Source organism: Cibotium barometz, chromosome 44 (genome assembly GCF_041138505.1).
Source record: "Cibotium barometz isolate CiBa-2024 chromosome 44, ASM4113850v1, whole genome shotgun sequence".
In the NCBI taxonomy this organism is placed as follows: Eukaryota; Viridiplantae; Streptophyta; class Polypodiopsida; order Cyatheales; family Cibotiaceae; genus Cibotium; species Cibotium barometz.
Genome location: NC_141089.1, coordinates 32960048 through 32974433, shown reverse-complemented (window position 1 = coordinate 32974433; position 14386 = coordinate 32960048). Strand labels below are relative to the sequence as shown.

General features: G+C 41.8%; 1 protein-coding gene across 3 annotated transcripts in view; it reads right to left on the bottom strand.

Moving 5' to 3' along the window:
- The window catches only part of LOC147613227 (Pseudouridine synthase family protein), a 200982-nt gene that overhangs the window by 92311 nt on the left and 94285 nt on the right, over positions 1-14386 (bottom strand). For all 3 annotated transcript variants that reach the window (XM_086782493.1, XM_086782495.1, XM_086782494.1), the window contains exon 6: positions 11625-11769. In XM_086782493.1, the coding sequence (XP_086638619.1) occupies positions 11625-11769 (145 nt within the window). The remainder of the gene's footprint in view (positions 1-11624; positions 11770-14386) is intronic.

Below are 14386 nucleotides of genomic sequence, written 5' to 3'. Positions count from 1 at the left end.
GGTGGTGCCCATGGTCGCGACAGTTTTTGTGTACAAGATGGCAAGTTGGCAGATTTAATCCAAATCATCGCGCACGAGCATTTGCCTATGAAGTGCACTTGCATGTGTGACTTGTTTTGTTTGGATCCAGCATGGGTGGTGCCCCATGGTCGCGACAGTTTTTGTGTACAAGATGGCAACTGGACATTGCATGGTATTTTGCCTCTGAATGTCCACAAGCATCGAGGACGCGTGGATACCCCGTCGACGCACTTCTGCACACCTGTTTGGGACTAAGGCGGTGAATTTTATGTGTTTTGCAAGTGGTAAGTGTGGACACTGGACCTTATTTAATTATTATTCTTTGTTTACTAAAGTCTATGGTTGCAGGATGTGTATGTGATTTGTGATGTCTGTGACAAATGTATTGATTCATGCTCATGTTGTGATGGATGTTGAATGTATGTTATGATTTGAGGCATTGGTTTTCTATATTACACATGCCCGCCTTGTGACAAGTGAAGATTATTTAGAATCAAGATAGCAAGAATGCACTTGAAGGATGTTGCCTTGAATTGGTGGCTCAAGATTGTCCATGAAGAGAAAGAACCGAAGACATGGAAGGAGTTCAAGGAGATGTTCAATAAGAAGTTTTTACCTTTATCCTTCAAAGCTAATGTGCAGCAAGAATGGGATGAATTGAAGCAAAAGCAAGGGGAGAATGTCGAAACTTATATCAATAAGCTTGTTGCAACCTCTCTCAAATCCACATCGCTCAATGAAATTTCTTTTATCCATGGCTTACATCCAACGCTTCGACGGACGGTCAAGATAACAAAACCGAACACCTTGGAAGCAGCTCAAGATACAGCCATAGAAGCAAAAGGATTGCATATGCCTTGGACAATTGGGAAGTCTTACAAACAAGAGTCCCAAAAGAAGAAGGCCAAGGTGTTTGACCAAAATAAGTCAGAAGAACAAGTGCAGAAGCGGAAGAATGGTAGTAAACCACCTCTACTATCTAGAAGGAAGCTGTCGTATCAACAACGGGCAAAATATCCCAAGGAAGGAAAACTCTTCGACTATGGAGAAAAAGGACATGTGGCTAGACAATGCCCAGTAAGCCAAAGAAGAAGAATCAACCGCCAAAATCACCTCAGGTGAATGCTCTCCTTAAAGAACTCGTGCAACTACATGATACTTCTTCAGAGAAGAGGAAGGTGTTTATGGCTTGGGGTGAGGTTGCCAATCAACCTATTCTTATCCACTTTGATACTCGTGCTACTCACCATTATATCCATCCTTGGATCATTAAAGCTCTCAAACTACCTACGGAGAGGTTTGACACTCCGAAGACATCAGGTGTTGGCTTTGAAGGGATACGATCTTAGATCACTCCAATCCTTGGGAAACTTACGATTGAGATAGGGGAGTATGTACATCATGAGAATTTTGTTATGGGTAATCTCAGCAATTGTGATGTTGTACTTGGTATGCCTTGGCATAGGAGAGTTGATCTAGCCATTGATTGCGACTGAAGCAAGTTTAGGTTCCCTTTCAAAGGCAAGAATGTATCTTCTAATGTGAGAGTTGAAGTTTCCAAAGCAATGAAATCGTCTGATTCCTCGTACTTGCTTTTTGTAAAACACTCTAAAAGTAAAGGGTTTGAGCCTAAAGAGTCCCTCTCTAGTTTGGAAGAGGATTGATTTCTTCAAGAGGCATGAAGATTGTTTTTCAAATTCTTTACCAAATAAACTACCACCAGAGACGCCAGAAGATCATCAGATCGGGAGTTCCGGCCACCTTACCGCGTAAGCGTAGCCCAGTAGGAGGAGATTATGACGCAAGTAAAAGAGTTATTGGAAAAGGGTTTGATTAGGCCTAGCTTTTCACCCTTTTGCTCTCCAGTATTGTTAGTCCAAAAGAACAATGGGTCTTGGCGCATTTGCATGGAATCTCATAGTAGTTAGGGGGTTGTTTGAAACGGGTTTCCTAAAAGTTTCAAACGCGTTTCAAACGGGTTTCGTAAATCAGCCCGAAGTTTCCTACAAGTTTCCTACGTACAGGTTTTTGCATGTACAAAACCTCAAATATATATTGTATAAAATACGTAAAAATAACACTAAATGTATAGAATAAATGGAAACATCAATTTGAAGCCTATAGTCTATAGTCTTTGAATCACAAATAACAAAAACCATATAATCATCCATCATCAATGTCAAACCATACATGACATTGTCACACTACATAGGTTAAAACTTGAGCTACACTTTTTTGCCTCAATTGATAAATGGCACAAATTTATCTAAGGCTATGATGAAGTGGGTGATTGAGTTGTAGGAATTTACTTTCTCATTCTTGGTGGAAGAGAGTACCAGGGCTACCTTAGCTGATCTACTGACATATAAGGAGAGTCCTCTTCTTATAATGTCACATCCATGATCATACATGAATCATGACGAATCAATAGTCATGGCCCAATGCCCATAAACAATACATAATAAATCATGATAAGCCACATGGCCCATGGACAATGGCTCAGGCTCTTGACTCTCAGCCTAGCTAGTAGCTAGTCCTGCAAGTCCTCAATCTCCTCATCCTCATCATCGTCAGACTCAGACTCACGGTTAGAATCTGAATGAGATGTGGAGGAAGACTCAGCTGCTGCACTGGAACTAGCACCTGCTGCTGTAGATGAATGTGCACGACTAACACGTGCAGGTACTGTGACCTCCTCATATAGCATGGCATAAATGTCACGCTTCTCTCAAGGAATCTCTGGGACTTCTTTCACTTTCTCAATGTCGATTTTATCAACATTGACTTGGCGAGGCTTGATGGGATTGCCTACCTACTCAATTAGGCGGAGGTTGTAATGACAAAATACCAACCGCTCTAATTGAACAGTGGACAACCAATTCCTTTTCTTTGTATGGAAGAGGGCCCAAGTGCTCCAATTCCTCTCGCAAGGACCCGAGCTACAATCCTGTGATAGGACTCGAATGGCGAGGGATTTCTGTCATAATTCATGCAACAAAAGAAGTTGAAGCCCTTATTAGAATTTAGAAATAACTTATAAGTATACTACAAGTGGATTCTTATGCAAGATTCAAGAACCAAGAGTCAAGACTCACCAAGTTAGGGGTGTTGATGCCATATTTCTCCCACCATGACACTGGTTGTAGCTGTGTCTCCCGCATTTTGGCCGTCACTGAACCAAATTTAAAGCTACCATTTCGGAAAATAAGTAGCTCATTCTCCAGCTGTCTTAGCAAGTCCACATCCCCTCCTGTGTATCTCTCGATGTACTGCTGCCATCCATCCTCAACCTCCTCATTATTGTATTGCTCCTCATTTCTCCAAAGAGGATGCAATATGTGGCCAACTGCATGGATTGGTCTATGAAACCAATCCCATCGTGTGTTCCACACGGCTCAAATGTCCTGAACCCTTAAAAAACAGCCATGAAATGTATACAGTATAGTGTCATAGACATGATATTATACAAGATTGAAGAATCAAAGAGACTAAGAGTGCATGCATAATACAGCATACCTCTCTATTGATGATAAGACAGTGCAGCGGTTCAAAGCTTCACCAATTCTATCCATGAACCTTGTATAGGAGTCCCAAAGTGCTACCCTCCATGTCCGTGACACGAAGAACACTATAAATAGGCTGAATGGCCTTTATGAGAGCTTCAGCCTCTTGCCACCAAGTGTCTCTCATGACAACACGTACAAATGCAATGCCTTGGGACTATCACGATCATCCCAAGCCACCCACTCCCTGGAAACCATTGTGCGTAGGAGTCCATGGCGGACTCTCCCCAGCCTCTCAACCACAATGAATGTGTATGCAAATCTAGTGGTAGAAGGTTCGAGAAGCTCTAAGTCACTGTGTGCCCGATACATAGCAAGCACCTTTGGCCTCTATCACAAACTTTGCCATCATGCGCATGGTTGTTAGAGGCGACAGAGGCATTAGGTATGGTACGTGCCTCGAAAGACTCGTATTTTTTAGAGACGTTAGAGGCGTCTGTTATATATATATATGTATATATATATATATATTATTGATAGATAGATATATAGTGAAAGTTGAGAGAGAGAGAGAGAGAGAGAGAGAGAGATTAGAGTGTATATGTATGAGCCTTCAGGGAGGGAGAGAGAGGGTGTGTATGAGAGAGGGAGAGAGAGTGTGTGTGTGAAAGAAAGAAATCTGTATTAAACGTCTACAAAAGGCCAAAATGACCTATGAGACCAAAATAGTCCATCCTCATCATTTGCATACATCATCAAGATTCAAGGGTACAAAGTACAATGAAATGAGCTGAAATGAACCGGTAGAGTATAGAGATAGCTCCAAAAGTGGGTATAAAAAACATCATCATCCTAGTGTGTTTGAAGTTTTAACTTTGAACTTTGGGTCTGGAGAAAGGCTTAAGGGAGGGAGGGAGAGAATGAGGGAGAGAGTGTGTAAGAGGGGCTGCCTTGGGTCCTTAAAGCCCCCGTCTAAAGACTCAAGCCAGCGAAAAAAAAAAAGTGGACGCCTCGATCAGGCAGTCGTACGCCTCGTAACAACTATGATCATGGAAGAGGTCTCAAAGATGTCTGACACCCAGAGGCGCGCCTCGTAACAACTATGATCATGCGAGAGGTCTCAAAGATGTCTAACACCCAACCTATCTTTGCCACATCCTCGATGAGGAGGTCCAAGCTATGAGCAGCACATGGAGTCCAAAGAATGGCAGGAAACTCCTCCTCAAGCATCCTTCCCATGGAGACACAGTTTGAGCCATTATCAGTGATCAACTACACTATATTCTGTGGCCCAATCTCCATGACAGCCTCTCGAATGTGTCGCCAAATGTACTCACCTGTCACCACTATGCCTGCCATGTATGCATCTATGGCACGCAAGATAATTGTGCCCTTGCATGATGAGACAAGGATGTTATAAACATTCCTTTTTCTAACATCCAACCATCCATCACATAGAAGAGTGCATCCATACTTTTTCCATGTTTCCTTGAGAGGCTCTACCTCCATCTCCACAGCTTGTCTCTCCCTTTTGAGCTCCCGTGTGCGCAAGGCTGCATAAGAGGGCCCCTCCCACTCACATCCTATGCAGCTAATTGCCCTCATGGCCTTTTTCCATCATGCGGTGCGCACAATATTGAAAGACAAAGCACATTGTATGAAGAGCTTTGTTAGCTCTCCGGTGGCCTCTTGCTTTGCCTGCATCTGTAGATTGGCTTTGATGCTCCCTCTTTGCAAGGCCTTGGCAATGGGGATGGGAGTCCTTTGTGCCCGTGGTGCAAAGCTACCTTCTGAAACCTTTTGTTTCTTGGATACACTTGTACTACCTGTAGTTAACACATCCACATCTTCCTCATCTTCATTCCTCTCCTTTTCTGTCGGTAACTTCATTTGGCCTAATAATTTGGCTCTCTTCCACTCTTGTAATGATGCCTTGATAGCATCCGAAACAAGTGGACAAGAGCTAACTCCCTTCCCTGCTAAACCTGTGAAATGGGCCTTAACCCGGTCTATGCTGCCACCGGACTGCAACCACAATACTTGCACTGCCATTTGGAAGCACCTCCACCCTTGTAGGAGGCCGATTCGATCACATGGGTCCACATATCATCTCTTGTGCGAGGCATTTTGTTGAAGGAGTGTGCTTGCAGAGAAACCCCCAATTTTCAAACCACTTCAATTGACAAAAATCAGCCATGTAATGGATTACATAGCTACTTAAGACCCTTGGGCAAAGTCTAAGGCAAACGTTGGACACTTAATGGGGTCTCTGTGAAGAAAACCCCCATTTTGTAGCATCTCCATCTTGCCCCAAATTGGCTAAAATTAGCAAGCAGGATTGATACAAAACACACCTGGTTGTAGGCATGCGACCCGAGGGAGGAAACATGGAGGTTTGGGGCAGGCCGGGCAGCGCTTGTATTTGATGTTGAGGATGAGGGAAAAGCCGCACACGGAAACCAGAGAATAAATTATCCAAAGACTCGCCTGATGTTGACGTGGGATTTTGGGGAAAAAAAATGTTATAAAACTTGTGTGAAAGAAACGTGTTTCCTACAAGGAAACGTTTCCACGTTTCTTTCCTTGTAGGAAACGCGTTTCCTAACTACTATGGTGTGGATTATAGAGCCCTCAACAAGATTACTATAAAGAACAAGTTCCCCATACCTAGGATTGATGATATCCTAGACAGGTTGGATGGATCCAAAGTGTTTAGCAGGATAGACTTGAAGAGTGGCTATCATCAAATTAGGATTGCTCCAGAGGATGTGCACAAAACAACGTTCAAGGCTACCTTTGGGCTATCTGAATTTCTTGTGTTACCCTTTGGTCTCACCAATGCCCTTGCCACATTCAACTGGATGATGGATAGAATATTCAGACCCCATCCACAGGTACTTTCTTTGATGATACCTTGGTACATTCTAAAGATAAGGAAGAGCATAAAAGCATTTGGATGTTGTTTTCCAAGAATTGAGAAAGTACAAGCTTAATGCAAATAGCAAGAAGAGTGAGTTCTTCCTGTCACAAATTTACTATTTGGGCCATATAGTGTCCAAAGATGGGATTCGGATGGATCCTGACAAGGTCAAGGCTATTATGGAATGGCCAGAGTCAAACAGTGTGCATGAGATTAGAAGCTTTTTGGGACTATGCTCTTACTACAGAAGGTTCATCAAGTGGTTTGCAGTGGTTGCCGGACCATTGCATGTTCTAAATAAGAAAGTAGTGGAGTTTAGGTGGGCCAAGATGGCTGTTTATTGTAGAATGTATCACGACCCTATGAATTTGTACAAGCGTATGGGCATGGTGGTTAACATGCAAGACACAAGTGTGCAGGACATTTATTGAATGTTTACACTTTCCCGCTTTGTTCAGGGGTAGCACATAAGCGGGGCAAGGGTGACATTAGGAATTATTAAAGTATTAAAGTCCCTTTCATAACCCATGGGGGGAGGACAATGGTTTGGAGGGGACAAAGGGTTAAAAACCCAATAAAATAAAAGAACCCCTTTTTGGGGAGCATCGTGGCCCATTTGGGGGGTTACGTTATTTTTGCTGGACTTTCTCTTTTTGGGAAAATCGAGCTGCAGTTGCACGTCTTTTTTTTTCACGCTTTGGGAAAAAAAATAAGTTGGCGGGCAGTTTTGCAAGTGGCGCACAGTGGATGAACAGCACGTGGGGGCTCTTTCTCTCTCTGGATGGAGTCAGTTGCTGCTGCACGGCGGCTGGGCTGCAAGAAACGGAGGGCTGAACAGGCCGTCGGGCAGGACTGTCTATCTCTCTCTCTCTTGTTAAGAGTCGGGCAGCCACAGGGCTCTTCCGTTCAACAAAAGGTCGGCAAGCTGAACTGCCTTGTCTCTCTCTCTTGCTGCGAGGAGACGGGGCTGGACTGAGCACGCTTTCTCTCTTTTGCGTGGATGCAAGTGAGCTGGCTGCAGGAGGCGCACAGCAGAACTGCAGGATGGCTTCTCACGCATTCTCTCTTTTCCTCTTTCTTCCGGCTCGTGGGTTGTTCGGGAGTGCTACTCCTGGTCTCTTGTGAGAGGAGGGATTTGCAGCCTAAGAGGGCAGAAACAGGAGTAAATTTAGCATGTTTTTGGGAAGAGTTTACGGGCTATGTATGGCTGTGTTTTTGGCTATGTGCATGGGCCAGTTAGATGCGTATTCAAGGCCTCATGGTGTATTATCTTGGCTGATTAGCGGTGAATAACAGTGTGGTGTTTTGGGGAACAGGGCTATGTGAAAACCTCTATGCTAAAAGGTCCAGAGGATTGGCAGATTGGACATGCATATGTATGGCCATGATGTATTCAGTTAAACTCTTCCATTGAATTTGAATAAAGAAATACCGAAAGGGGTGCCAAGCTTTGGGGCCAACAGGTGTTGTTGTTCTTTTTGTGTAGTAGCACTCTAGCTCCCTTTTATTTGTCTTATTTGTTGGATTACAATTGTGTTTGGGTGACTGCTAGTCTACCGCACTTAAAAGCATCGTAGATGGGCCAACTATTTGGCACAATTCCTGGAAAAGAAAATAAGGCAATTGACGCTTTGTCAAGAAGACCCCAGATACATGCTGTCTCCATAATCTATCATACAGATTTCAGTGTTATGAGAGATATGTATGCTTATGATGATGATTTTCAGCTCGTGTGGGACAAATTGCAACATGGTGAAATAGTGACTTCTTATGCCATCAAGGATGGATTTCTCTTAATGCAACACAAGTTATGTGTGAAAGAGGATTTCACGTCTAAAGTGATGGAGGAATGTCATGCTCCTCCTTATATGACTCATTGTGGTATTTTAGCCACAACTCAGCCCTTGGAGATATATTTCTTGTGGCCAAGTATGAGAAGAGATCTTGAGCAGTTATATTAGGAAATGCTTGAATTATCAAAGGGTCAAGTTTGATAGACAGAAACCAGCTCGACTTCTGCAACCACTGCCAATTCCCAACCAACCTTGGGAGAGTATTGCTATGGATTTCATTTTCATTTGCGATATGGACCATCATTGACAAGTTTAGCAAGCAGGCCCATTTTATTCTAGTGAAGCAAACTATCAAGGCTAGGCATATGGCTAAGTTCTTGATCCAACAAATCCTTAAGCATCAACGATTGCCACAATCCATTGTGGAAGACAGAGATCGGAGAGCTACAAATCTTTTGTGGAGGGCTCTCATTGATACCATAGGTAGTACGAGCCCATATAAGTGACGAGTGGTTTCGAAGGCGAAACCAAATGCTCAAATCATTTGAGCAAACCATGAATAGGTAAATCTTACAACAACGAAGCCTTCTTGGACCTAAAGGATGCAACTGCTAGAATCTAGGAGAGTTGCTATTTTTGGCAGACTGCAGTGGAAATTTTGTTTGATTCAAAACCTCCGAATTTTCGCAAGGATCAAGAGTTACTAAAGCACCTTTGTCAAATTCTTTGGGATATTTTTAGCATAGAAGGTTATGGAAGAATCACCTCTTAAATTAAGACATGTGACATCTAGAATGAGACAAGTGTCCCTAAGTCATTTCACCTTACACTTGTCAATTTAGCTTAACACTTGTCAATTAAAGTAGCCACTTGTCATTTGGAGCTTATTCTTTCCATTCTAGAGCATTGAAGCCTCAAACCTATAAATTGGAGCACTCCCTCTTCATTGGGATAGCACAGTTCTCATCTATTGTAAAGATTCAGGCACGTTGTGCCAATGGTTTGATTCAATACATTCCTGCAAAGGAGAAGGGGCTTGTTCCCCTCTCAGTGAGATCTCGTTTCTTTTTTCTCTGAATCCTACTTTCTTTCATTATTTGTGATTGTTGATTAAGTGGATTTGTTACAAGTAGTTCTTCAATTTTGTCACTTTCACATGCCCCTACGTTACATGCGTAGCTGGAGTCTTAGTCGAACTCTGACCAATAGTGAAGTTATGACAATAATAGCCCATCTTTCACTTATATAGTGCCCACTGCTACTATAAATAACCATCCTATTATAAATAGCCAGTACGATTTATTAATAATAACCTTAGCCACCCGTATTAGCTTGCTTTATCCTAATCCCAGGGCTCCCCTAACCTTGCTAGATTAGGTCGCTAATCTTGAGGATTAGCACTAGGTATATATCAGTTAATAAACATCAATGACTTTATCCCGGATATTGACATTCATGTCAAATCCTTACCTTTCTTGACCACTTTCTTTAAATCATGTAAGAACTCCCACATATGGATTATCAACATACATAATTGGATTTATTAAATATTACTTCAATGATTTGGATGTATGTTCTTTCATGATTGATGGAATTCAAGATTAGCAAATAAAAAGCGTATCTTTGCAAAAGACTTTTTAAAGGTGGATTGGATTCCTCCCTATATTGGATTACTGGATTGTGCATTCAGCATATGAAGTTCTCCTAAACGTACCCAAAAGCATCTTTTCAATTTTTGCAGTTCGACATTACCAATGGTAATGTACTAATTACAGCACTCTCCAAGACTTGTACAATAGCTTTTTAAGAATAAAACCCCTTACACTTACATTGCTACTTCATTTGATACTTTTTACCGTAAATGGAAAAAACCAGTTACAAGATTCAACCTGGTCATATTTTTCCTGAAGCTTGAAAAAGATTCAACAATAACCAATGATGGGTATTAAATAGTTTCTTTATTAAATGTGGTGATGTATGGAGACAAGTTAAAGGGATTCTTATGAGGTTTTCTTGTTCCCCCATCTGCTACAATCTCTATTTCTTCTGGTATGAATTCTCATTCATCATGAGATTAATAATATTGAAAAGGACACCTCCTAGCACGTTTTCAATTTTTTTTCGGATTCATAGATGCTATTGGAGTATTCAATAACTCATCCATTAGGCAATTTCTTTATCCAAATGCTAAGAGAAGCCATGAAAACCATATGTGGATCTATCCTCTATCCTTTGAAGCAATAGAAGAATTACCAAATCCATTCTTTTTTTGAATCTATTTATATAGATCGAGGAGGATGGCCAAGTCTTCCTTACAAAATTTGACAAGACCAAGAAACTACCATGATACATTCTCCTCAACTCGAACCGACCTGTCATATAAAGAGATTCTCTCTTATATATCTGCACACCGCCTAGGAATAGGGTAGGTACCACTTCGCTTTTCTACTATCACCCTACACTGCACCACGTGCTAGAAAAATTGGGCATGGATTTGATTCACCTACCAGGTGTAATTAAACCAATCCAATGCTTATAAATATTACCTATTTATTATAAGCATAATAAGATTTTTCTAAAGTTTTTTATTCTTCTTCTTCTTCTTCTTCTTCTTCTCTTTGCCTATCATCTCCTAACCTACAAATTGCCAATATATAGTCACGAGGGGTTGCATTGATCAAGCGGGGTCGCCAGCCAACAATCCAACAATTCAATTCCTTGATCAGCACCTATAAATATTAGGGTGAGGTCGACTTAAAAGAAAACACTATCTGCGTTGCTGAACTTCTACGCATTGCACTCTAGAGTTGTTGGATGCCCGGGCTTCTCTCACTGATTACTTGCATGCAGGCCTTGATGCTGTGCTCGATTGTGCACCACAGTAATACAAGCTTTTTGAGGTATGTATATGCATGAATATGTTTCGTTTTTTCTATATCATCTTTTGCTTGTATGTATGCCTTAAATGAACGAATCTCAATAGGATTTCTTGAAGAGTATCATAGTCATTTGTAGGATATTTATCATGTCTTCATTATACTGAGGCTCCTGTACGTCTTTTAAATAGTCTTTGAAGGCCTTACTTGAGGAGGAGGAGTAGGAGGAGGGGTATCATCATTGAACAACTTAACGTTTTTGATAAACTTCATTTCATGGTGCTAACAAAGACCATTTACAAGGACATTAAGGCTATACCTACTCCTTGGCTTACTAATAATTAGGTATAGACTCTTACTACGGTTTTCCATTGAAAGGAATTATCATTTAGACCCACGGATCGTGTGTGTGTGTGTGTGTGTGTGTGTGTGTGTGTGAGAGAGAGAGAGAGAGAGAGAGAGAGAGAGAGAGCGCACAAGTTTCTTGTTTCGATAAAAAGACGAACAATACCTCAAGTGAAGATAGAATAGTCCGAAATTTAACAATGCGCTGCTGTACTTCTTCTGCACGAGTATATTGTGTGATGCCCACTGCTATAGCAGGAAGAAGATAGTGATATGTGCGACTACAGCAGCCCCTCCTTGGATCAAAAGATCTGAAAATCCAAAGTTGGGCACCTTAGAGTGCATTCACTGAATCTACTTTGCTAGAACTTTGAAAACAAATCTCCCAATAAAAAAACAAAACAACGAATGGCTTTCCAACAAAACACAAATATATAAAAGATAGGAAAATTCGTGTTTTTGTGCGCACCGAAAGAATTATTTTCTTACCTGCACCCAAACGTAAATTGCTTAGAAAGTTGCAATGAGTCTCAAATCTCACAGGTGAACCCAAAGCTTACTAGCATGTAAAATCAAAAAGCAATAACGTAGGTTCCAAAGAACAACAAAACAACTAACAGAGAAGTGGCTTGGTCGGAATTGCTAGGACATTAGGAAAGGCGTCCGGATGGATCGGAATGCAATTCAGGGCAAGTTTGGGTGGTGCAGAATTGACAGAAAAATATAAAATGTTAAAATCATGGTCCATTGAGCTGTTGAGCTGTCTGCAAAATCATGGCATAGCCTGGACAACTCTATTGTGATGGAGCAAGGATCCCTTTTAGGCAGTTGTCCACCTTTTTGCAGATTTTGACTAGCTTTGTCCCATGTTAATGTTATTCTTTCATTGCATCCATTTCACATTAAGTTGCTCGGAAGCCAAAAGCTGAATATATGAGGAGTTGTAAAGTTTGATTTAGGTAGATTTCAAGCCCATTTGGAACATGGGTTGAAAACCCAACTCAAGATTTTTTTTTTCTTCTCCTCTTCATTAATTCTCATGAAGGGAATCACCTCGAGCAATACCTTCCAAAACTTTTCTAGATGGATTTCCCATAATTCTCACTCAACCAATCCCACCTTTTGTGTATGTTCTTTGAAAAATTCGAAGGCACAAACTCAGCATAAAACTTGCTTTTAAATTCAGCCCATGTAGTGATGGTGTTGTTGGAAAGCTTCTACGCCAATCACCATAGGGCAGCAATAGCTTTCATGTACATTCCTACACGTCTAAGATTTGATTTTTTTGAGAACTCTCCCTCATGAAAAGCAAACTCAAACTGGGAGATAAAAGATAAGGCTTTGCTAGAGTCATAGTCACCATGATAGTTCTCAAACTTCACGGATTTGTCTCATGCCTTGAATTCTCTAATCCTCTTCCAGTGTGATGAGTAGCCTCTTTGTCAATCTCAGCTCTCCTCTTGCCTTTATCTACATGAGAAGTAAAACGCTCTTGTTCCATCCTCGTAGACTCCGAAAAATAAGTTGGATCCCTGTGATGAGTACCTAGGAGTGAAGAGGCATAGCTATGCGATGGAGTATCACAAGTAGTAGAGGAAGGGCAAGAGGTTACTAACACCTCTTTTCTCTCAAGGCGAATGGTAGAGTTGAGCTTTGCAGAGAAGGTCCTCCAAGAGGATTCAGACGAGGTCGCTTCTTGAACATAAGATCACGCTCCCTTCCCTCCAATACATCACCATTGTTTATAAGAAAAGAAAGCTCCATCTCTCTTGGCTTCACACCCAATTCCATTGCAACCGTTTCCATGGCATCATTGACAAAATCTGGCAAACTCTTCAATTGGGCATCCTTCTCACTGTGATATGCAGCGGAAGTCTTTGTATTGGGAGATCCTGTCACACAAATGCTCACACCGTCTTCTGTATCCTGAGTTTCGTGAGTTTAGCAATCCACTTTAATACTTCAAACTTTAAAGAGATGAGAGAGAGAGATATGAGAACTGTACACCAGATTCGGTCCCAAATTACCCACTGAAGGGCCCCCTATCCCGATAATGAGATAGTATTTGCTTTATTACTTTAGAGAGAATGATTGTGGCCTGTAGATAAGCCAAACACAAGATCTCGGAGGATCGGAAGCCTGGCTGAACTGTACACGGCTGTAGAAACACCTCAATGAACTGATCTCGAGCTTATGCACTCTTCCCAAGGGCATGAGGAAGGGCTGCACACCTGAGGCTGAGAAAAGAAGGCGGTGGACTGTTCTAAGCTATGTTAGAATGCTATAAATAATTATGAATGATAGAATACCTTTACCAGATGACTGGTGTATGCCTAGATGATGCACTAAATGCTGGATACTGATGTATACTGGTGAATCAAGGCTGAAACTGCTGGGAATCTACAAATGCAGACTGTAGGGCTGAATACTGTTGTGAGACTAATGCTGGACTGAAATGCAGGGCTTTATGGCTGATGCTGGATAGAAACGTCAGCAGACTGTAGGGCTATTGTAGATCTGTAAACGCAGACTGTAGGGGACTGAACTGCATGCGGCTGGTTTATATGCAGAAAACGCAGGTGTGTTTGCTGATTCAGGCCTGTAGATGTACTGTTTGGCTGCGCTTATGATTGTAGGGACTGCTGAACTGCATGCGTTGGAGAACCAGGGCTGGCTGAAGCAAACTCAAGTACTCCAAGGGCTGGATGAGACTAGTCTAGTGCTGAAGGCAAGGGTACTCCTAGGGCTGAGGAGGAAAGCTCTTAGCACACTGAAGACTGAATTCTGGGATGTTCTAAATGATGCACAAGCATATGAATGCATATTATGCAGGATACAGAGTGCTTTCTGATGCAAACCCTAAGGCTTCTACTGACTCTACATGCATGAATGATTCTCTCCAAGTGGGTTAAGGGACTTGACTGACTG